General features: G+C 39.2%; 2 protein-coding genes across 5 annotated transcripts; both read left to right on the top strand.

Moving 5' to 3' along the window:
* The first annotated feature begins 2045 nt into the window (after window positions 1-2045).
* LOC141903558 (aladin-like) lies at window positions 2046-6635 on the top strand. Of its 4 annotated transcripts, none has more exons than XM_074791725.1 (14): window positions 2046-2063; window positions 2450-2566; window positions 2902-3026; window positions 3358-3493; window positions 3585-3631; window positions 3758-3916; window positions 4004-4087; window positions 4169-4289; window positions 4689-4874; window positions 5370-5557; window positions 5923-5990; window positions 6071-6146; window positions 6235-6319; window positions 6398-6635. In XM_074791725.1, exons 2-14 carry the CDS (start codon window positions 2453-2455, stop codon window positions 6551-6553), a joined length of 1545 nt encoding a protein of 514 aa, XP_074647826.1. In that variant the 5' UTR covers window positions 2046-2063; window positions 2450-2452; the 3' UTR covers window positions 6554-6635. The 4 variants fall into 4 exon arrangements, with proteins under 4 accessions (XP_074647826.1, XP_074647827.1, XP_074647825.1 ...); XM_074791726.1 differs by lacking the exon at window positions 2046-2063 and adding an exon at window positions 2081-2244; XM_074791724.1 differs by lacking the exon at window positions 2046-2063 and adding an exon at window positions 2081-2225.
* A 2689-nt stretch (window positions 6636-9324) lies between these two features.
* On the top strand, window positions 9325-22270 carry LOC141903786 ((E3-independent) E2 ubiquitin-conjugating enzyme UBE2O-like). The gene is made up of 19 exons (XM_074792100.1): window positions 9325-9537; window positions 11023-11196; window positions 12190-12290; window positions 12617-12686; window positions 12872-13045; window positions 13160-13275; window positions 13723-14513; window positions 14906-15017; window positions 15145-15253; window positions 15480-15611; window positions 15952-16085; window positions 16431-17455; window positions 18198-18298; window positions 18413-18475; window positions 18964-19167; window positions 19312-19369; window positions 19457-19578; window positions 19665-19744; window positions 20165-22270. The coding sequence occupies exons 1-19, from the start codon at window positions 9328-9330 to the stop codon at window positions 20430-20432; spliced, it is 4044 nt and encodes a 1347-aa protein (XP_074648201.1). The 5' UTR covers window positions 9325-9327; the 3' UTR covers window positions 20433-22270.
* The last annotated feature ends 129 nt before the right edge of the window (window positions 22271-22399 follow it).

Genomic DNA, 22399 nt, shown 5'->3' on the forward strand with positions numbered 1-22399 from the left:
CGCCGCGCGACAGTCGATTGAAATTCCCACGACTTTCCCGACAACACTCTCTCTCTTATCTCACTTTACTTTCCGATTATTAAGCCACTTATCATTCAAATTAACAAATAAACGATGCGATGTCAGCCGAAAAGATTAGCGACGAATACTCAATTTCTACGTCTCGTTGTCAGGAAGTGCTTTGATATGGATTTGAGAACGTCGGAATAGTAGCTAAAACGGTAGTGCTCGGTGTACTGGTGAAGGTTATCTTAGCTTAAGTCCGGCTTGATTAAATGCCTTTCGTATTTTGCCTAACGACATTATCCGGGTTGAGATCCGTCTTCACTATCGGGAATATAATCTATCGTCTGCCATAAAGTTGAAATGTAGCATTATCCTTTCAAAAATGACACCGTATAGCAATTTAACCCCTATCGGGATGTCAATAGGCCCAGGCGCCATTAAAACCTCATAATTGCCCGTTACCAGCGCCCTAAACAGAGAACAGCTACGACACGGTTAAGTAATATAAACGAAATGTATAGTATTCTTTAAATTATCAAATTGTAGCTAATTGTCACCTTGGTCGCGGATTCACGCAGATTTCATTAATATCGCAAGCAACAATTGATTTCTCTGAATCCCGCGAAGATAGCACGGCCGATAGACAAAACAAAACATCTGACCTAACAAGTCAAAATCATGACGTGCCTCCAGGTCTGTCACTAGGCCTACCTCACCATATTGTACCGGTGTTTGCGATAACGGGTCCGTTTATTAGGTAGCGTCGATTTTTACAGGCTTAGAAACTGATAAAAACGACGATAAACGCAAGGAATTTTAAAATTTAAAGTGAACTTTTGAACAAATGATCATGGGTTTTGCGCTATTTTTTTCCATGTTCATCGAATGATTTTTTGGAAAATGATCTTAGCGCAACTTTTGCTTCCAAAAAGAATTTGATAGATTTCTTATCATCGCTTATTTCTTTTTGGATGCATATGACTGTGTAGGCCTACGGAGAAAAGTCTATGATGGGCAAAATGTACTTTTCGGGACCCAAGTAATACTATATGAACCGTTATAGAAACCGCGTGGGATGACAGACGAAGCTCACACGACGTGCCCGATTCCTTTTACACAAAATGGAGTTTACTATTCACTTGGATCATCATCGACCCTTTCGTAAACCTATTCAAATATCTCTAATAAATATTAGTAATTCGTGTCGTGAAACAGGGATTTGGGCAGTAGAATTGATTCTGACATTTCCATTGTACCGTTTGTCCATTCATTGTTGCTCGAGTGGGGTCTATCGACTCTCGGTCAGGCAGATGGTTTTTTGAAAACCATCTCAAATGCTTTCTTCAAATTACAATGACAACTCGCTGGGCGTGCGTACGATTCTCACAATTAATAAAAGCATCGACGAGATCTTGATATATTTCTAGTTAAGGTCAACGATGGACTCTAACACGTGTAAGAGTCCTTCGGTCAACGGCGTAGCCACGATCGATTCGTCCAATAGATCCGGGTTGTAAGCTCTAAGAAGACTGTTTTTATTTGTTTGATGGTGATCAAATTCTATTTTAGCAATAAATAAATTGTATTTTTCATTGTGAGTCCTCGCGATGGTCCCACAGAATCCACCAGGGATGTAGTCGTATTGCCGAGTCGTCAAACCGACCGTAGCTTGCCAACCTGAGATACAAGTCGAAGAAATTTCACCCTGAAATGCAGGGGACAGAGCTATCTAACTCAGGTATCGCAGAGAACTTGAATACTACGGCCGACTGGAATTATCGCGTCGGGACTCGCGGAATTGACCCGGGGTCTTGTGAATTGCTGCAGCCCGGACTGGCTGCACACAATCGCAGTCAAGAGGGAATCGATATTAATTCATGAAATATGTCGTAATTGCGAATCTAGCGCTTTTCGACCAGTCTTTCATTCATAAGACTTAAATGTTCCCAGCCGGCGGCGGCCCGCGAATATTCCTGATTACCGTATGGTCCTGCCATCTGCTTTACAAAGCGGTACAGGTGGTTATTTCTAATACCAAGGTCGTTGACGAAGTAGCCGTATGAAATTTAATTTCAATATTTTTTCCGCTAATTTTGTTATTCTAAAGAAATAGATGGGAGATATGAACTGTTATTCACAAAATCTCTATTTCTGATTAGTCTAAGCAACCCAGAAATCACTGTTAAAACGTTTTCATAGATTGTGAAACAAAATAGATAGTAAGATTGCTGTTTTCTGGTTCGTTTTCTTCCAGTTCCTGGACCTGGGCTACCACTACCAACCCATCTTCCCTCTCACTCTTCCGCGCTGTCTCTATCTGTCTGGCTGGCCCTTTCTCTGCTACTGGGCTCTGCCACTACTCTACTGCCAGAAGCTCTGATCTTTTCTACTGCATGAAATTGATTCTGTTGCATGATCTTAATTTTGTTTTACCTTTTTGCAGAGAATGAGCAGCTTAAGAGCGTTTAACCTACCACCTGCTGAAGGCATGGTAACAATATGTGAAAGAGACGGCACAATGGCAGTTATCCCGCATGATGAAATCGAGCACACTCCAAAGGTAAACATATTACAGTACACCTCGTCTAACTTGGACCTACTGGGACTGGCAGAATTGGTCCGAGGCAAGCAGCGTCAAAATTAGAGATAGGAAAATAAGTTATGAAGTCAGAAAAATAATTTCCTTTTTGTCTGAGTTAGTCAAAAGTCCTAGTTGTCCATGTCTGATTTAGGCGAGGTTAACTGTATTTACATTTTTAACCTAGGTTTATCAATATTTATGAATCACAAATGAATTCAAAGATTGAATTGATTGCCTGTTCAAACCTAGATTAGTTAGGCCCTAGATTTCGAAGCTCGATAAAGTGACCGTTGCTTTTATGAATTTTATTGCAGTTATTGAATTACCCCGATGTGACCGTTTCGCGTGAAATGATGAAACCGACTTTAACGAAAGAATCGGCCCGGTCGGCGTTCATAGAACACAACGAAACCCTGCGAAGAAGAATTCTGCATGCGTGGTAATTAGAAATAATGATTGATTGAAATATACTGACAACCGCAAATCTATTTGATTGGAATGTCCTGGAACTTTGCAATTGAAAATAGAACAATTTCAACCCTTATAAACTGGTTTCAACTAGCAGACTTTCTAGTATTAAAATGTGTTCTTTGAGATAAATCTGTTTTCTTGCAGCTCATTATCAATTTGAAGATATTCCTCGGGGTTTTGATGCAGTAAATCTTGCCTTATTTAGACATGGCCAACAGACTTTTGACTAATTCGTACAAAAACTAAACTGTATAACCTATGAAACCATATGACCAAATACTGTTATTATTGAATGATAGGTACGAACACGGTATAACAGGAGTCCTCGAAGAACTCGTCAACGAGAACAGTTCAGTATCTAAACTATCCACGTATCTGTTAGCAGCAGTTAGATGGATTAATTCGTTACATGGTTCGATGTTCCCTCATCTATCGGTGAGTTCTTTACAAACCAATCTAACTGACACTATGGTGAATTTTTTTTTCGAAACGACGGTCATTGTCTTCACTCTTTCACGATTATTAGATGTCGAGCGATGGGATGGTAACCGAATTTTCATCGCATGCAGATTGGTGAGTACACGACTTTTTCGAAATAAAGCGTAAATTTTGATTTCTATAATTCGTTAAGTGGATTGGCTTGCAGAGATTCGTCGACAGGTTCTCTCATTCTGTAGCTGGCCTATTTCTACATTGCAGGTTGAACAGTCCGATTCGAGCGTTTGTCTGGCATCCGCATATCATCAAATACGCCGTCTGCTTACAAGACGATTCAATACGTGTTTACAGTAAACAAACGGAAATCGTGCCAACGCTTAAACACAAATTGCAGAAAGGGGTATCGGAAGTCGCTTGGAAGTATGTTGATAATACAGATCCAAGAACTCGCTATTGTAATTCATGATTTCATGCAGCATTGAATGCAAATCAACTTTTCTTTTTAAGGCCATTTTCGGCGTCAATTCTAGCCGTTGCATGTCAGACGTGTGTGCTCATTTGGCATGTAGATCCTATGTCATTGTCAACCAGGTAATTAGAAGATGATTTTCAGTAGAGACTTGTCCACCCGAGCTCATAGAATTAGAATATTTCTTCGTTTTGATTTTGTAGGCCATCAACCAGTTCGGTTCAGGTTCTCAGTCAGAGCGGGCATTGCCCGATTACAAGCCTCGCCTGGTGTCCAAAAGGTGGCGTTCTTGTGTCGGCATCAGCGGCTGATACAGCCATGATGGTAAATAAATTTAAATTGTACTGGTACTGCTGCTAGTTGTTATCCCATCTGAATTCGGATATAAAATGATTGAATGGATATTACAAACCAAATAACATTTGATCCAAATTGGCAAATTTGTTATGATGTTCTACTGGAAACAACCATACTATTGTAACTGTTGATGAAAAACATGCTGTCCATGCTGTATATATGAAACTCCACATTAACTATGAAAAAAGAATTCAGAAATATTTTCCTTAAGTTAATAGTTTATTCATCTTTTCGATTCTAATAGGCCTATATATAGATAGTATTCCCGAAGATGACTACAGTTAGAACTCACTTAATTCGGAAGTCTAGGGACTGCCTAGTTGACCCCAAATGACTCATGACTTTTTTTATTAATATAATATACAGGTATGGGACGTTGCTACGGAAGTTTGTATACCGTTACGTCGATATGGAGGGGGCGGCGTGTCACTGTTACGCTGGTCACCAGATGGCAGCAAATTACTCTCTGCGACGCCCTCGACGATTTTCCGAGTTTGGGATAGTCAAACGTGGACGTGTGAAAAGTGGTCGAAGTTAGCTGGAAGATGTCAGGTAGGTGATTATTGAGTCAGACGGTGTATTCTGATGCGCAATGATACTTAGATTTGTGTTTGAGTTAGATGAAAATTCAACTTGGAAGGACTTTAGTCGAGAAGAGTCTACAAACAGAGTCCCTTAGACTCCATAATTCCTTAAAAACTCCTTCATAACAGACAATGCTTTTAAAGGTGCCCGAAACTCCTTTTACCTGAGCAAAATGCCTGAGACTCCTTTAATATACCTTCAATTTTAAGAAATAGTCAATTAGAAATGTTTGTTGTAGTACAGTAAAGAGTTGTCAGTAACCCTGTAAGTTGTACAGGGTTTACTGAGATAAACAGTACCGATTTAGGGGGAGTCTACAGTAATTGGGATATGAATGTGATGTAGACACTTCCTTGAAATTTTCTCCTTTTAAACTCCTTATATCCAGGAATGACTGATCTGTAGGGACCCCAGTCACCGATCTATTAAGATTTACTCGTTTGAGTTATTTCTCATTGCTAGGTTGCTTGTTGGAATCCACAGGGAACAGTTTTATTGTTCGCTACGAGAGATGAACCAACAATCTATTCGTTAACGTTTGGTAATATCGAGCAGACGTCCAGCGCGATGATCGGCGGATCAAAAATGGCGATCAGCTGTATCGACGTATCGGAAGTGGAAGTCACATCTGGCGGCAATGAAACAATAAGGTTTGTTGATTCCGGAGGGATTTAGGGAAAACCTTGTTACATCATTCAAACTTCTGACTGTAGTAAACTCTAGTTTGATGTATCATCTTTGAATTAATTTGAACTTTCAAATTCTTAGAAAATTAGTTCATTTTCATGAGGATTCTTGATTCGAATTCAACTCCAGTGTCAAACTGATCTCACCATAATGGATTAGATCCAGCTTTAAACTCAGTTAGCTCTAACTGCAGAATTTACAACAGTATTCCACTCGGCACAATTCAGAAATCTTCAATTTAGATAAGATTTGGTGCTTTGTACTTTGACCCTGATGCTGAACTGGCAAAACTATTAGATTCATTATTTGTTCTTTTCGATTTGATCAGGGTTGGAGGAACGGTGCATTCAATGGTTTGGGATCCGACTGGTGAACGTTTGGCTGTTCAATTCACAGGTAAGAATCGAAATTACATGTGACCCTTTACTAGAAGATATTTTAAAAATGTATCTATTATGAATGATTATTCATCTCAGACAATGGTGAAAATGGTTCGAGTTTGGTTGTGCTGTTCAGAACAAAGGTTCATAATATGATTGAAATTATTCCTTGGTAAGTTTGAATTTTATTTTGCAAACAATCGTTTTTCATTATACCTTTAAAAGCGAATATGCATGATTATTTGCTTATATTTTTCTAGTGGATTTATCCGAGGCCATCCGGGCGAAAAACCTCATCTGATCAGTTTTCAACCCGATTTCGACAAAGGCGCCGTGCTGACCGTGGTAAGCATTATCTCACCAAAAAATTACTGTCCAGAGACCTTGGCTCGATGAGTTAATTTGCATAAATTTTTTTTACAGGTTTGGTCAAGCGGAAGAGTAGCGTTTATTCCTCTGTATTATATCCCCATGAACTCGATGAATCCACATTCGATTTACCGGAATTTACCGACCAACGGACACATACATCAAACAGAATTATTCACCGATCGACTCAATCCTTCAGCACCGAGTTAATACTTCTTCAGACGCTACCATTTCTAAAATTATTGTCAACCTAAAGTGCATTTCAAATAAATATATTGTGATATTACTAGAATTTCATGTTCATGTTTTCATGTACTTCACGGTAGACTTGCAGATGGTTTCACAAGCGGATTATGAACGTCGGTGGATAATGCAATAGCAGAAGACTCCTTGGGTTGCGAAGAACCGATAGATTTTCTCTCTGAGGAAACCAATCCTGGGTGGGAGTTCCGGTAATAAACAATTCGGAAAGCAACTTTTTCGAATATCAATATTTCATCGGTTTTATTTTCAAAAGATATGCACACGCGCAAAAACTTAAAAAGAAACGTAGGTTAGACATTCATTAAACATCGACAACATCATGACAAAAAACCAAAAAAGGTGCTCGCTAACGCATTTGTGCTTTTAAATTACTAATGTATGATACATATTATTTACAACAGTTTTATTCATAACTGGGCGAAAGATTTCTATGAAGAGAAACACAAAAATGTCTTTCCTTAAATGAAAAACAGTCTGTGGTCAAAATTTGATTTTTGTCGAAAAGGAACTTGTTCTAGATATTGATTACGAACACAGAATGCTACCATGGAAGAACCAGAGAACCGGCAATTTTGGTCTTCCTGATCTATTAAATCTTAACTACATGTTGTACTGGTAGAAATCTGGCTGTGTAGACATCATAGAAGCCGATATTACGAAAACACAAAAAACTAATACGTGATTTTATAATACAATATTAGTGACAGTGAGCTCTCTAGGCATAGATAGATAAGAAGATCGTACAATATATCAATATCGAGATTCTAACTCAAAGGTATTTTAGTCGAATGAAAACCAGTGCATTTCTACAAAGGATATTAACAAAATCTCTTTGTAACTAAGTGTCAAGCACAGGGGCTCGTATTTGGGGTGAATAGCAGCTTAGATCATCCAATATCCCAGGTACTATTTCTTTTTATATAGTACCTGGGATATTGGATGATTTTAGGTACTATTCACCTCAAACGCAAATACGAGCCCTAGTGCTGTCAAGAGTTATACTAGGTGTGGCACAAAGGACAATTTATGGCCTGTTCGCGTTCACTAGGATTTATTTGTCATAAAATGGACTACTGGGTATTATCACTGCAACCATCGTTTTCCAATACAAAGAGGTACGAGTATGTACTAAAGAAACCTTTTTGAACGTATTATTTTCGACTTTCCAGATACTGCACAATATTCGAGGTAAATCCATGGAATCTTGAGTTTTTTGTCCCATAACACATCATAATCCAGTATAGTAGTTCCATTTTGTCAAAACATACTTAAATATTGCGGCTATGTTTGGACAAAATATATGGATTCAACACACCATATATTTTAGTTCCTGTTTTTTTTCAGAGCTGAAATTGAATAGAAAATCAAATTAGATTATTGGCCTATATATGACACACAACCATTATTATCTAGGTACACATGCAGCTCATAACAGAGGAAACCTCATTCAAATGAACATGAATCTCAATTAAATATTTTGTCCCGAATGGGAAAGAATTTCGACAACTGGATTTATTGTATCGAATTCTTGACCATTGATTTATGGATTAATACATATTATGGGGCTATCACTTAATGGAAACCCTTAACCCTTTCGCTCCAAGATATAGTTCACACCCTGTACCAAATGGCATTAACCTATTCTAGATGATTTAGAGTAGACCATCTTCCGCTAATCAATTAACACCTATGTACCGTGTAGTAGTGTGCCGTGCTGTACTAGTACAATTTTATAGCCGACCAAAACCTCAGTCGCTTTGGTAAAACGATAGGCAAAATCAGCAGACGAAATTTTGGTCACTATTGCCATTGAAGAACAGGTTAAATCTGTTGTGAAGAGCACAGAGGCCCTACAGCAGAACACTTTGAAGACTAAAAGTTAAGAAACTTTAATCAATTCTTAAACTTCCAATCTGGGATTAATCTAAAAATTCAAAATGTTTTTTTACCCAGTGATCGAAATTTCTCATTTAGTCGTCGTCGTCATCCGATGGGACAAAAATATCATTTTCCTCGAGGAATTCGGCGCCTTCTTTAGCAGCAGTGGCGCCGAGGTAGAGAAATGGAATAACAGCCACCATCACTTTCAAGACTCCTAATCGAGTGCGCTTTGGTTCGTGTAACAGACTACCTGATGACGAATAAACTGACGTACGGACTGGCACTACCGTCACGGCATTGGCTCGCACGGTAGCAATCGATTTTGACAGTCTGAAAATTTTGACAATGTTGGTAGCCATGTTGATGTTTAGTAGCCTTGATATCTAATACTCAATTACCAGGGTTGACTTTCGATGATCCGAAATTTCGTTTTGAAGGCGTATTTTCTTTCACGCAGCAAACTCAGTGGAAGGCTGACTTTTTCGAAACTTAAATTTCAACGTGGACTATTGAATGAACCAAAAGTCCTTACTCCAACGCCGCTATTTGTCGTCGGGGAGACAAAAATAGCAAGTTTGGGCCCATAGATTGTCAAACTCGGGCAACGACCTTGGGATATTAGCGGATCTTCATTGAAATTCAATTTAGATTTTATTGATCTTATTATCAATCATTGAAATTGTCAATAAATTATGTTATAAAAAATGATTCGGATACAAAAGAGAGGCATCCGATTTGATTATAAGATCATGTATTCATACATTTGTCAATAAATTAACGATTTAACGAATATAGAACGGCGTCTGGGTGGAGAAATTGTAGAGACTAACTTTCAATTAATGGCGATGGAGTACAGTGTGTTTCCGGAGGATGAGGTTTACAAATACTCGAAAGGCGGGGTCGTGTTCGGCTTGCTGGTTCAAACTGGCGAATTCGTCAGCAGCGACGAAGAGGATGAAAATGATGAAGAATACCCGACGCTCAAAAAAGGCATGGTCAGCGTCGCCTGGTACCCGAGAGGCAACGAGGAAGTCGTCAATCCGAATCAGGTAATTATCAAATCAATCAAATTCAATCATGCGCGACCACAAGCTGCTACTTAGATATACGTATCCTATCCACTACTACCACAGTGTGTCACATCATGGTATAATTCTATTTCAACCTGACTTGAGAGCATTCCGGGTGGCCTAGCTTGCTAATTTTTGGTAGTCGCAAATTTTAATGCATGTCATTTATTCACAATTAATTTGACAGTTTATTAAAGAGTCAATGAGGTGTGACAAAAAATTAGGACGCACTCCACTAGCTAGGAGTTTGTGAAAGAACTGAGGGATTTGGCATATTTTACTAGTCTTTTATTATCAGTGAAGCATAAATCTTCCAGACCGGATTAGATAGGGCCTAGGCCTTATGGCTTAATGCTCCAAATTGGATTCCAGTCAAGTTGGCTATTGTTCTTTGCCCTGGTAATCGATTCATTTTTTCTTTTAGGCCTATAACTTTATTTCAAAATCCCAGAACTCTTTCAAAATCCTCTGAATTCCTTATTGCTGAATTCATTATTCTATGGGTAATGATAGGCCCTGGTGAAGTTAGATTTAATTATTGGGCCTGTAGCCCATAGCGTCTTCTTTAATAGGGACCAATGGTATAAGCCTATGAGTTCTTAATTTTATTGTAATGATCTGTGTCTAGTTATATTAGGCCTACCAGGCTGATGATCTCTTACAACAGCTGGTGCCTGCTGAAGAGTTGAACAGCTGCAACCATTTTAGAAAAAATATAGAAAAATTAATAATTTCATCGTATTAGTCTTCAAGATAATAACAATAATCAAGGATGTACCGGGTATTAGCCTGGATATCTAGACCCATAGAAACCTGTTGATGATTGCTGTATTATTCCAATGAGAAAGCAATTTAGATTGTATTATTCATTCTGATATTGATATTAGGCCTAACAGTTTTTACGTCCTGGTAGGCCTAGGCCTACATGTAGATCTAGGATGCCCTTCCAAAAGCCAGCCAAAATGATGAATGTATGTTTTTTGGTGGGCACTTGTCATAGCCACCTGGAGCTGCCTCTAATAGTCACTTTTAAAAGTTTTGAAAAGTTTCTTCCCCCTTCTCAGTGTTCTCCACAACAGGTTTTAGAGCGGCGGCCATCCCTTTCATTTTTACAATCCAAAAAATCAGAAAATCAGCCCCCCCCCAAATCTGCTGCCCCTACCAAAGTGGATGTCAATATTCTAGTAATGCTGATAATTGCTTTGAACTCAATCCTATATCGAGCTAATGTGAAAAATAGAAGATTACACCAAAATTTAGCTTGATTTTCTGTATTTTGTTGGGTGGGATCGAAAGCCTTGCTACTTCAGCAGCCACGATGTCATACTTTTTAATGAATGCAGCCCCTATTTCCAGTATACGGAGAACGCTGTTCCTAACCATTGAGGAACTATTTATTGAATTTAAAATTTTTGTTTTTAGAACGATGAATTAACGGGGCTTAATCCTAATGATATTTTGTAGCTGTACTGCTCGGATCGTTCGTTGATGCCGGGAGATTCGGTGCGACGTATGATCTCTGGTAAAAACAGTCAACGAGGATGCGTTAAAGATATTCGCATGATGACACATCTACAAGTGCTCGCTACCGATACCGTCATACTCAATGTCGACAGTAAAAACCTGTTTTCTATACACGTAAGTTTTCGTTAATTCTTACAGCTACGACTATACAACTAATTAAACTCTATATTCAATTAAGTGAACACAGTCTATAGCCGCGATCGAGCATTTTTGGCCCGTGCCAAATTGTGGCCCGGCACAACTGTTCACAAGTGCCAAATGGGCCCGAGCCGAATTTCAGCACCAGACAAATGATTGCGTTTGAATTAATTGCAACTGGCACTGGAAATGATCCACTTTGCTTCGAGCATTGGTTAGTATCGAGTGAATCGTTTGCGTCTGAACACGCTCCCTAATTAGGCACGGGCCAAATTTGGCCCGAGCCTGATCCATGCCAATTTGGCCCGGGCCAAATCGTCTCCGTGTGTGGCTTATAATGACTATATATGTTAATTTAGGCCTATTCAATATTGTCACGAAGCGTGGTCCAGTTGAGGGAACACTGATTGTTGACTGTCCACGAAAAGAACGTTTTTAACCCATACAGCACGTATCCTCAATTTCCCCTCTGCACCCTGGACTACTTTGTGGGTTCCTGCACTCAGCACTCAGCAGGCCCGTTGTATTGGGGAGTTCGGGGTTATAAGAAAACTTATTTCCGCTATTTTTTAATTCAAATGTACAATTAAGCTATGTGACACAACATGGTACTTCTGACTCCTTGATTCCTTAAAAAACTCGTTCTAAACAGAAAATGCTTTTAAAAGTGCTTGAAACTCCTCGAATTTGAGTTAAATGCCCAAACCTCCTATAAAACACACTCTATTTTGAGAAATAGGCGATTAGAAATGTTTGTAGTGGTGCAGAAAACTATGCCTGAATTGTTACAGTTGGGACCAGAATTGCTTACCGACGGTTACCGAATTGGAGTTTATTTAGGTTGAAGGATAAAATTTGCTTGCATAGTATGACGTATAACCTGTAGCCTGTATCGGATACAGGCTACAGGCGATACAGGCTACAGGTTATATCGTGAAACTACGAGAGAAGGTATTATCGGTATTACAGGAATGGGATTTTGAACCGGGTTTAGTGACGATGGACTCGTGGGTTGGTAACGTAGAATATCCCCAGCAACTGGTAACAGTCAAGTTCAATGACGGAGCCGTGTAAGTACAGGTCTCTCTTCTTAATTAATCATTCATCATGAATTTACACTCAACTAAGAGAAAAATATCAAAATATAGCAAGTAAATTGCGAAGTTTACTGTTATTTCTTAACAGGAAGTTTTCATCTTTGACAGATGGGTGTTTTGGGGGATTTTAGGATATAATCGCCCGAAGCAGTGTTCTCCATATGATGGAATTTTAAAGGGGCTGCATTCATTGTTTAGTGTATAACATCGTGCCTAAAAGGAGTGGCCGTCCCTCTAAAACCTGGAGAGAACACTGCCCTTAGAATGTAAGGAGAGTGTTGATGAATGTTATTTAACAGTTTACAGGTGGCTGATATAGTATTAAGCGACTTCACGGATTTGTACGATATCCATGAAAAACGTGATTCAGTAAGTCAGCTCGAATTGATGATATCAATTAGGCCTGATTCATATTTGATTGGATTTTTATGACAAGTGCATGTTTATCGCATACCATATATCGCAAATCTATTCCATTCGTAAAGAACTACCGATATAAATTCATGTTGAAGTAAGGGTAATTTTCTATGACCTGTATTAATGAATATTCACAGGAATCTCCGTTTTCGAATTCGAATCATTACCTCGGACAAGTGCTCGAAGGCTGTTGGCATTTAATGCAGATCGACGACGATTCCGAGTTGAAGTGGATTCATCAAACGAAAGTACATTGCGCGTCTGCTGCCCAGAAAACGAATGAAAAGTCATTCAAACTTACGGTTATTGATGTAAGTAGATCAATTGGGCTAAAAGAATAAAAGGGCGACACTAGGTTTTACCCAGTGAAAGGGTTAACTCTTTGGTTGCTTTGGTTATCTTAATATCATCGTTCAAATTAACAGATCGAGATTTTGAGCGTCGAGGTGCATTGGATGTGTCGCGGTTACGCTACGGTCGAAAATCCCGACGACAAACTGACACCCCCTCCCCGGATATTGAAAGGTGATGATATTAAGAAGTGAGTTTAGAAAACTGAATCTGTGTCGACATGCTTTAGATATAATTTACTTTCCGGAGTTAGTTACTAACGATGGAAATAAGGAATGTTTTTGGAAATATGGGTTTTAAAGTGCCTAAGCTGTTAAGAATAAGAAATTTTGTAAGACGTTCAATAAAGTCTGGTATTAGCCCCTAGGTTTTCTTAAGTCCAATGCAAATGACGCAGGGAAACAGGAGATAGAAACATGTTTCCGAGCATTTCCCTGTGTCATGTGTGTTTACAAGAAATATGGTTTCTGAAACAATGTTTCTGAGATCAAACATTTTTGATTCTGTGTTTCCCTGCATCGTGTATGAATTGGGCTTCATAGCTACATATTATTTCTCAGTAAATATAGATGGTTTTGAACTGTCGGAATATAGGACGCTTTCTCACTTTCTTTCTCTTTTTGTCATTCAATTGTAGATTGAAGAAATTCAATAATTTCGAACACCTGACCGTTCAAATCGGCGATAAAAGTTATTACACCGTTCAACAATCGGACGTTTTACATCAAGTTCAAGCGAAGCGAAACAGCAACATTTTGAACACGATGGCGAAATCGGGATTCATAAATTGCGTGAAACCGGAATTGTTGAACTCAACGACGACTAAAAACGATAATCGCCGAAACGCTCGCAATATATTACCCAATTCCGAAGTGATCGATGCTTCCGGTCGCAATGATAATACGACAGCGCCATCTGGTGACAATTCAATGAGCATGAGAACTTCGTCTGCCGCCGACAGCGTAGATGAGGCCGCTGTCAACGCGAGCGGGGATTTAGTGAACGGCTTGATCGACGGCGCTTCTGACGTAGGTGACGATGATGACGACGATGAGGAAGATGACGGAATGGACGCCGATAAGGAAGACGACGATGTCAGCGAAGCAGAATCGGGCGAGGACCTGGCGAGTAAACGACGCAAATCGACGAACCGGCGCACTGGACCGCCGACATTGAAGACGCGCGGATTGCGAAATCGCCGTTTCAAAAAGGGTGGCCGATCGTTGCGACGGTTCGTGAAAGAGGAGCCGCGAGTCGTCGGCGCCGGAGACCGCGTGGCCGTCGAGGTTCTATACACGCGTTCGTTCGTCGACGTTTTGTGGCAAGACGGGACGGTCGAAACGGGTATCGAATCGCCCGAACTTTATCCCGTTCAACACATCGACGAACAAGAATTCTTCCCCGGTGATTTCGTCGTACGGAATAAAGGTAAATTTGTAATGATATTTGCGGACGAATAAATAGATTGATTTTTTCTATGACAAGGGTGGACACTGGAAAATTCAGGGAGTCAGAAAAATCTAGAAATAATCAGGGAAAATTCAGGGAAATTTGACAAATTGTGTAAAAAAAACATTATTATATATACTGCTATCATGGATGGAATGAGGCCTGGAAAACCAGAAATACAGGGAATCAGATAAATCTTGAAGTAATCAGGGGAAATTTGACAAATTTTGCAAAAAATAACTGTTGACTCATTACAAAGTATTATTAAATTCTGCTATATATTATACGCACATCTCATGGATGGAAGGAGGCCTGATAGAGGTGCCTGATTGGTGTCCTACAGTTGTTCTACGTTGTTTACATTTTTCTAGTGGATGAAGTTTGTCCGACTGACGACTACGGTGTCGTCATGAAAGTTGATCACGAAGCTCGGACGTGTTTGGTCAAATGGTGCAAACCGTACCAAGTTGGTAAAGCTAACAGGTGATGATCAACTAACTGCAGCATCGTGATATATTTAGATCTTTTTAAGTTCCTTCGAAGATTATCTAAGAAATTTAGATATTTATCTCAATCTGGCTCGGGTTTAATCTCCGGTTTTATTTTTCAGACCAGATGAATCGATTGTACCGGAGGAGATGAGTTTCTACGATCTGAAAGAACATCCCGATTACCAGTTCAGTCCTGATCAAGTGGTTGTCAGAGTCGGTGGTTATGAGGTAAATGACTTCCTGGTTGAGTTAAGCACCGGGTTAGGTCCAACATTTTTTTGAAACTATTCACTAAAAGAATAATCTCAAAAGATTGACTAAGCTAAGATTTACTGATTAGGTAATTTTCATAGTCTCATATTACAATGAAATGTTCCTAAAAACCTGTGAAAGCTCTACTCAATGTAAAGATGTACCGTAACTATACTGGTTAGATTCTCTTCTACTATTTCAGGGAATGAACTCTCCGCATGCCGCAGCTGGTCAGATAATGGAAGTCATACCGGATGGAACTATACGTATTAGTTGGGCGGATAAGACGATATCGAGTGCTTACCCTCAGGAAATATACTATGTCAACGATGAGGTAAGCACGTCAGGTACGCCGCAATATTCAGGGACGAAAATCTTCCGACCATAGACAGATTTCCGACCTATTCTTCCATTTTCTTCATTCCTGAGATCAGTGTAAATTGCCTCAATCACGCAGAGCGCTCCATAGTTAGGCGTGCTCCTTAAGATGGTTTTTGGCGGTAGTTAGAACAATTGTGGAGTCGGAGAAACCAATATGGTGTCTCATTCGAGAAGCGGCTCTAATTCAGAATATTTTCCGACTTTTTCAATAAGGGCTGTTTTCATCCCTGAATATAGTACTTAGTTCATTTTGTGTCCGGGCAAAAAGCATATCTGAAATACTGTTGTTGTAGATGTCACTAGGGAGTAGTGAAGACGATATCGAAAGTGATTCAGAGCACAGCGATAGTAGCGTGGATAGCTGGCAGACGGAAGACGAACAAACCGATCCTGAATCGCAAGACGATGCGAATCAAGATAAAAATGGGTACTTGTGCTTTTCAAAATTTCGCGATGAATTTGTATATACCGATAAACGATGTAAATGAATCCATAATTCTTCTGAAATCGTATGTATTATTGATAGAAATTGTACCATGCGTATATTGACCTGACTACCATTAATATTTGAGTGTAGTATTTTAGAGACTACTCTAAAGAATTCAATTTCTACAAAATTTATCGAAATAATTAAACATCAGAATAATTTCTAGCTCATTTTCAATTAAACTAGAGCAGAACTCTTAATTCGGATTTTTCAATTCGGAATTTAAACCCGTTGGAGCCCGGTAACGACGATGCCAAATCTATAGACTTTCATTTTTAATTCCAGCGTCGTGATCGTCGACATGAAAGCCGAACTGAAAATCGAAATCGACGACAGTTTAGATCGCGCGCGCGAGCTCATCGAAAAACTCGAATTGTACTTCCAAAACGAGAACGACGTCCAGGGCCACCTCGCGGATTCGTACCGGACTATATTACGCGCGAACAAGTGTTGCATGGAATACGACGGCGTCAGCGGTTTGAATTTCTTCAGCGATCCGAACACGGCGCTCGTCAACACGATGAACAAGATAAAAAAAGAGGTGCGCAAAGAGAAGGTTCTGAAAATGAAAAAGCAGGTAATGCAATTGTATCGCGCGAATACGGGTTGCTCGGACGTTCCGGAATCGAACGACGCTGGAAAAAAATTGGACGAATCGAACGCCGCCGAACGAGTGAATAACGGTCTTCCAGACGGCGATGGAGGATGCTGTGATTTGCTGTCATCGACTGAAAATTGCGAGAATGATAAAAACTGTGCCGTTTCGACGGATAGCTGCAATGAAAAAAGCGACACGACAAGTCGAAAATGTTCATCGAAGCAGCGACCAAAGAATCTGGCGATCGTGCAGCCATGCGCGGTATCAGCAGCGGATGACTGCGCCACGGTCGGCGACGAAAGTCTCGACGAGCGAAAATGCGTGAAAGATTCGAGCGACGAACGCGAAACCGACGTGCCGTTGTCGCAGATCGATCCGCGCAAAGCGAAGCAACTGTGTTTGAAAGCGTGTCACTGTTTGAAAGAGCAGATCGAGAAATTTCAAACGGAACTCAATCGCGTTTGGATGGAGAAGGTGTGGTCGCAGCGGCAGGGTCACGGCGGCGGCGAGGGGAATAATGAAGAGGAAAATATGAATGAAGAGGAAATGGAGATATCGGTGAAGAATACGATAGCGGGGTTAGTGAGTAACGCGGTCGCGGCGATCGAAGAGTCGCTGTCGCTTCCTACACCTGTTACTCCGATTACGGCGTCAAAATTATTGAGTCCTCTCAGTCCGGACCCTTCGCTACCAATGCCTGAATTAGAAGAACGTAAGTTTCGAAAAATACCTGGTGCCCCTTAATTATTTTCTATCTAGTTATCGAGGTCGTTGAGTCTAGAACTTTTGCTGCTAGTATGTCAGAATAAGGGGAGTGTAAGTTAGGAATTTAACATAAGCCCTCTTCCCTAGAAGCAATTTGGATGGTATAGTATGCCATTTGTCATTCCTGGTAGTTAGCTTTGAGTTAGAATGTAAACAACCTTTCATCAACTACCGGATACATAGTAAGTAATCGTAAAACTCTTGTGCAAATAAACTGTAGGTCATCTGAAAGTTACTAATTAATAAGCAGGTCAGGGTCCATACGACTCCTTGATTCTCCTTCAAAAACTCTTTCAAAATGGAAAATGCTTTTAAATGCACTTGAAACTCCTTTGATTTGCACAAAATGCCCGAAACTCCTTTTGAACTACTTTAATTTTGAGAAATAGGCAATTAGAAATTTTTGTCAGGTCTGTAGTTGTACAGTAAAGACTACTCCGAAATCAACCAGGCTTACGGAATTAGAAACCAAGTTTAGGTAGCGAAAAAGGATAGAAATTAGCTTATAGTACCGATTTAGGAGGCTAAAGTAATTGGGATATGAAAGTGATGCAGACATTTCGTCCCCTGTTGGTTAATGCTTAGATATGTCTTCTCAATCTAAACACTATAGAAAGCTTTCAAAAACTGTTAGTTCTTTGATGTTTACGAATACTGTAAAACTTACGTTGCTCGTATTATATCGACAGGGTTTACGATATTAGAAACTGCTCCCGATCATCACCGATTTAAATCCCGAGAACACGTTCCAAACGATCGAAAAGCTTTCTTCAACGCCGTTAAAAAAGAGGTCGGTTGGTCGGTCTTTTTAACCTCCACAATTTGAATTGAGATGAAACTTTAATGCGTCAAACTTTTTTTCTTAGATTTTCATACTGTTGTAATTTTGCCGGTTCGTTTACAGATAAAGTTATTGCGTTCAAGTCTTCCTCGCGGTATCATGGTGAAAGGATTCGAAGACCGAATGGTTTGTATTCATTTTTTTTGGTGCCCCACCTTTGCCAATTAGTTCATGATATCTGAGTTAAGACCTGTTAGTCTTTTAAGGCAAATTTATAGAAATGTACCTTATTCCGGGTACGGCACTTAACAAGTGTAGGGTACCCAATTTCGGGTATCCTTTGTGTATGGATAAGTTTCGTTGGTTTTTCGTTGCATCAAATAAATATGGCCAACGTGCATATTGAGTGGCTCTTTTTCTCTGGTAAACTCCGGGTTATCACGCTCTTGTACGTGGTAAGGCAAGTACACAACCCTAAATGGAATATACCTGGCCTTGGAAATGTGTCGAGTACTATTCTTGAACAGAATTGGTACTCAGAATTGAGTATGTTTCGATGAATTGGCTTTTAATGCGCATCCACTAATTTGAATGTTTGGTATATTATTTTTCAGTTGACTGTTCCCTTGAAAACTATAGTAAACTCGTAGGCCTATCTTGTTTGTATCTTTCAGGATCTATATTCGGTGATGATCGTCGGTCCGGCGAACACTCCGTACGAGGACGGGCTGTTTTTATTCGACGTACAATTAGCGAATAGTTATCCGTCTGTTCCGCCGTCGTTTCACTACGTCAGTTTCTGCGAAGGGCGACTCAATCCGAATCTGTACGAAGAGGGAAAAGTCTGCGTCAGTTTACTGGGAACATGGGAAGGAAAGGTGTGTTAAATTTGAAAACTCGGAGCTATTCCAGATTTTGGTACTAGTCGGTTTATAGCCTGAAAAGTCCATTTGATAAGGATGAAGTCATTTTCGGCAGGATCTTTTGCAAAAAAGTCATTTCATGCCCGTTATCTATTTCAGGGTACAGAATTATGGAATAGTCATTCAAATCTATTACAAGTTCTCGTTTCGATACAAGGTATGTATTAAAAAACTTTGAAGTATCTTAGATTTTGTATAGATCTACAGCACCGATTGTTGGGGTTTTTTTTTCTCGGGATCTTAGGTTTGATTTTGAATTCGGAGCCGTACTACAACGAGGCCGGTTACGATCGGCAGAGAGGAACGCAAGTCGGCTGTGAAAACAGTAAAGTTTACAACGAGATGGCGATCTTGAAACTAGTTCAGGTAACGTACCGCCGTGAATGGTCTTACGTTTTTCAAGCTCTTGAAATTTGATAGTTTATTTATCATTTCATGTGCATGTTTTGCAGTCAATGAAAGAAATGTTGACACATCCACCAGAGTTATTTAAAACTGAAATCGAAGAGCATTTCAATCGCTACGGATACAGGTATGTAAAGCAGACCTGACGATGACTACTATTTGAGAGTAGTTCCTACTCAAATTAAGAGCTCCACTATGATAAATGACAAAATACTAGTTTCTATTTCAAGAATTTCTAGTTTATTTTCAATTAAAACTCTGTTTTCATGTCAAATTACTCTAATTTGAGTGAGTGGTGAACTACTACAGTTGCAGATATCCGATAGTCTTATCTGGTAAAGGCTCAGTTCTGGTTTAGATTCAGAATAGACTCGATATACAGACAGAACGGAGATTCGTTTGCTTCTAAATATTTATCGTGGAGCCTCTTCGTGAAAATTTAGACTCATTCAAGTCGGAAGTGAAATCATTTCTGATCCTGCTGATGTTGAAGTTTTATTACCCGCGTCCAGAATATTTCTAATTCTCTGTATCGTTTATATTTCAGATTAGTGAATAGAATTCAAGGCTGGTTGAATCTTTCCGGTATCGCGACTAACGATGACGTCGCCGGGGCGTGCGGAGGTGTCGCGTTACCGACGAGCGGGGCTGCTGTTTGCGGCAGTCCGCCGGATTTCCCGCTCGTGCCAGCGTCGAAAGGATTTTGCATTTCCGTTCAAAAGCATTTAGAGCAATTCAAGGATATTCTCGACGAGAAGTTGAAAGAAAAGGAGAAACCGACAATTCGATTTAATCATCAACTTAGTCTGGATTAATGATTTAATTACTACATGGTGCTGCTTAAATGAGTCTATACAATAATGAAGAACTTGAATATCACTGAACAGTGTCTTCTACTGAGAATTTTTACTTAATAATCATTGATTTCATTTATTAACGGGAGTACCATATTGGGGATAGTGACGAAGTTAAGGAATTTATACGGTTGGTACTTGTCCTTTGAAAATGTGACGGTTGAAGAAGTGGGTATAGGAATAACAATTTCTTGTATACCAAGGCTGGGTTTCATAGATATGGAAGAAAAATAGTCCCTGGGAACATTTTGAAATTTGTCAGTTATAACCAGTGTTTCTTGTTGTTACTATAGTGGTTGTCACCCAGATTGAGGATTTATCCCTAGGGATAACTATGGTACTCAGTCTATGAAACCGGGCCCAGGTGTGTAATGCAGTGGAACCTCGTTTCATGCGATTCTGTTTTAAGACGAAACCTGTTTATTACGATGATTTCCAGCATGTCTCGGCTAAGATATTCATATCAATCAATATTTTGATGACAAAAAATCTGTTTTACGCAGCAATTTCACTTTTGTCGACAAGTTTCGTATTAACAAGGTTTCACTGTATTATTGATTGATCCCTAAGGTTTAATTCACTGAACACCTGTATTTTTTTGTTCAGTATATGGTATAAGAATATATGTAGAGACTTTAACTTTAAAGATCTTGGACAGATATTGATTAGAAAAGATTTTTTTTGAAATTTTACTTATTCAAGATTCTTAGGAAAATTATAGGCTACACTGTCTGGTGTAATTAGGAATTATATCTCGAAAAAGTGATTGGTAGTGGAAACAAGCTGTTCTCTGAGGATTTATAGACTTTATGAAGACGCTTTGAATTGATCGATTGATGTGCTAACTTATTTGATATTGACAAAAAATTGAAGAAATGAATTTATGACTGGTTGCGTAGAGGGGCTTCTGTAGGTACAATTGAATGTAATATGAGGTTATCTATTGAATATACATGCAGATACCCCGGTATATAGAGAAATATGGTGATATTGAATCATGTATTCATGTGTGATATTGAAAACAATCTCTAGTTTTACCGGTCCACACCCCTGTGGATTTTACGGGGTAGAAATACGTAGCTAACTCTAATCATCTTCAATCATTGTCAATTTTAGGCTTTTTCATATTACGGATGACCTGAGATGATATTGTGAGTTTATGAGTTTTGCGAGTTCTTACTTGCTGAGGTTTTAGTTGAAGATAATATGTAAAAGAACATTCTTTACTAAAAGATATTTTGACCAACTTTTAAGGACTTAATGTGATCATAGTCCATTTCTATAAAGATTGAGCAGTTCCATGTCATTTTTGGGTGGGGTGTGTGAATCAATGGTACCATATCTTTTAAGGGTGACTGAGGTGTGAACAGTATCCCGTATTGTAAATTTCCGCTTATAACTAGGCTTGATTGATTCAATTAATTCATTGAATCGTAATGTGAAATTAAGAGATACATGTAGTTCATAGATCATGGGTATAGAATGTTTCAGGGATTCTCAAACATACTTTACTGATATTTTTAATGAATATTCTTTCAAATGATGATAGGCCTATTGTTGGACTTAATTGATTTGTAGGGTAGGTAAACGATGCTGGGGTGTGAAATGCGGGGGGGGGGGTCGAAGTCAGTATGAGCTTGATTCTTGTAGACTTATTTAGTCAAAAATCAAAACTTATGAAGTCAGAAGTCGCAAACTCATGAACTGAGAATGTCATCTCGGGTCTCCGATATTTCTCGCTTTTTGTTTTGTTTTTGTTGTTTTCTTGATAAATTCCATAAAGAATAAATAAAATGATAATGCCAAAAACTGAAAATGCGTTTTATGTATGTATTGTCTTTTTGTGGTTCGTCTTTCAGTGGACTTGGAATATTTTAATCCCTTAATGTTCAGCAGAGTCGTTCATCATTTTAACTCAAAACTGGAAC

This window comes from Tubulanus polymorphus, chromosome 4 (assembly GCF_964204645.1).
Source record: "Tubulanus polymorphus chromosome 4, tnTubPoly1.2, whole genome shotgun sequence".
Lineage (NCBI taxonomy): Eukaryota > Metazoa > Nemertea > Palaeonemertea > Tubulaniformes > Tubulanidae > Tubulanus > Tubulanus polymorphus.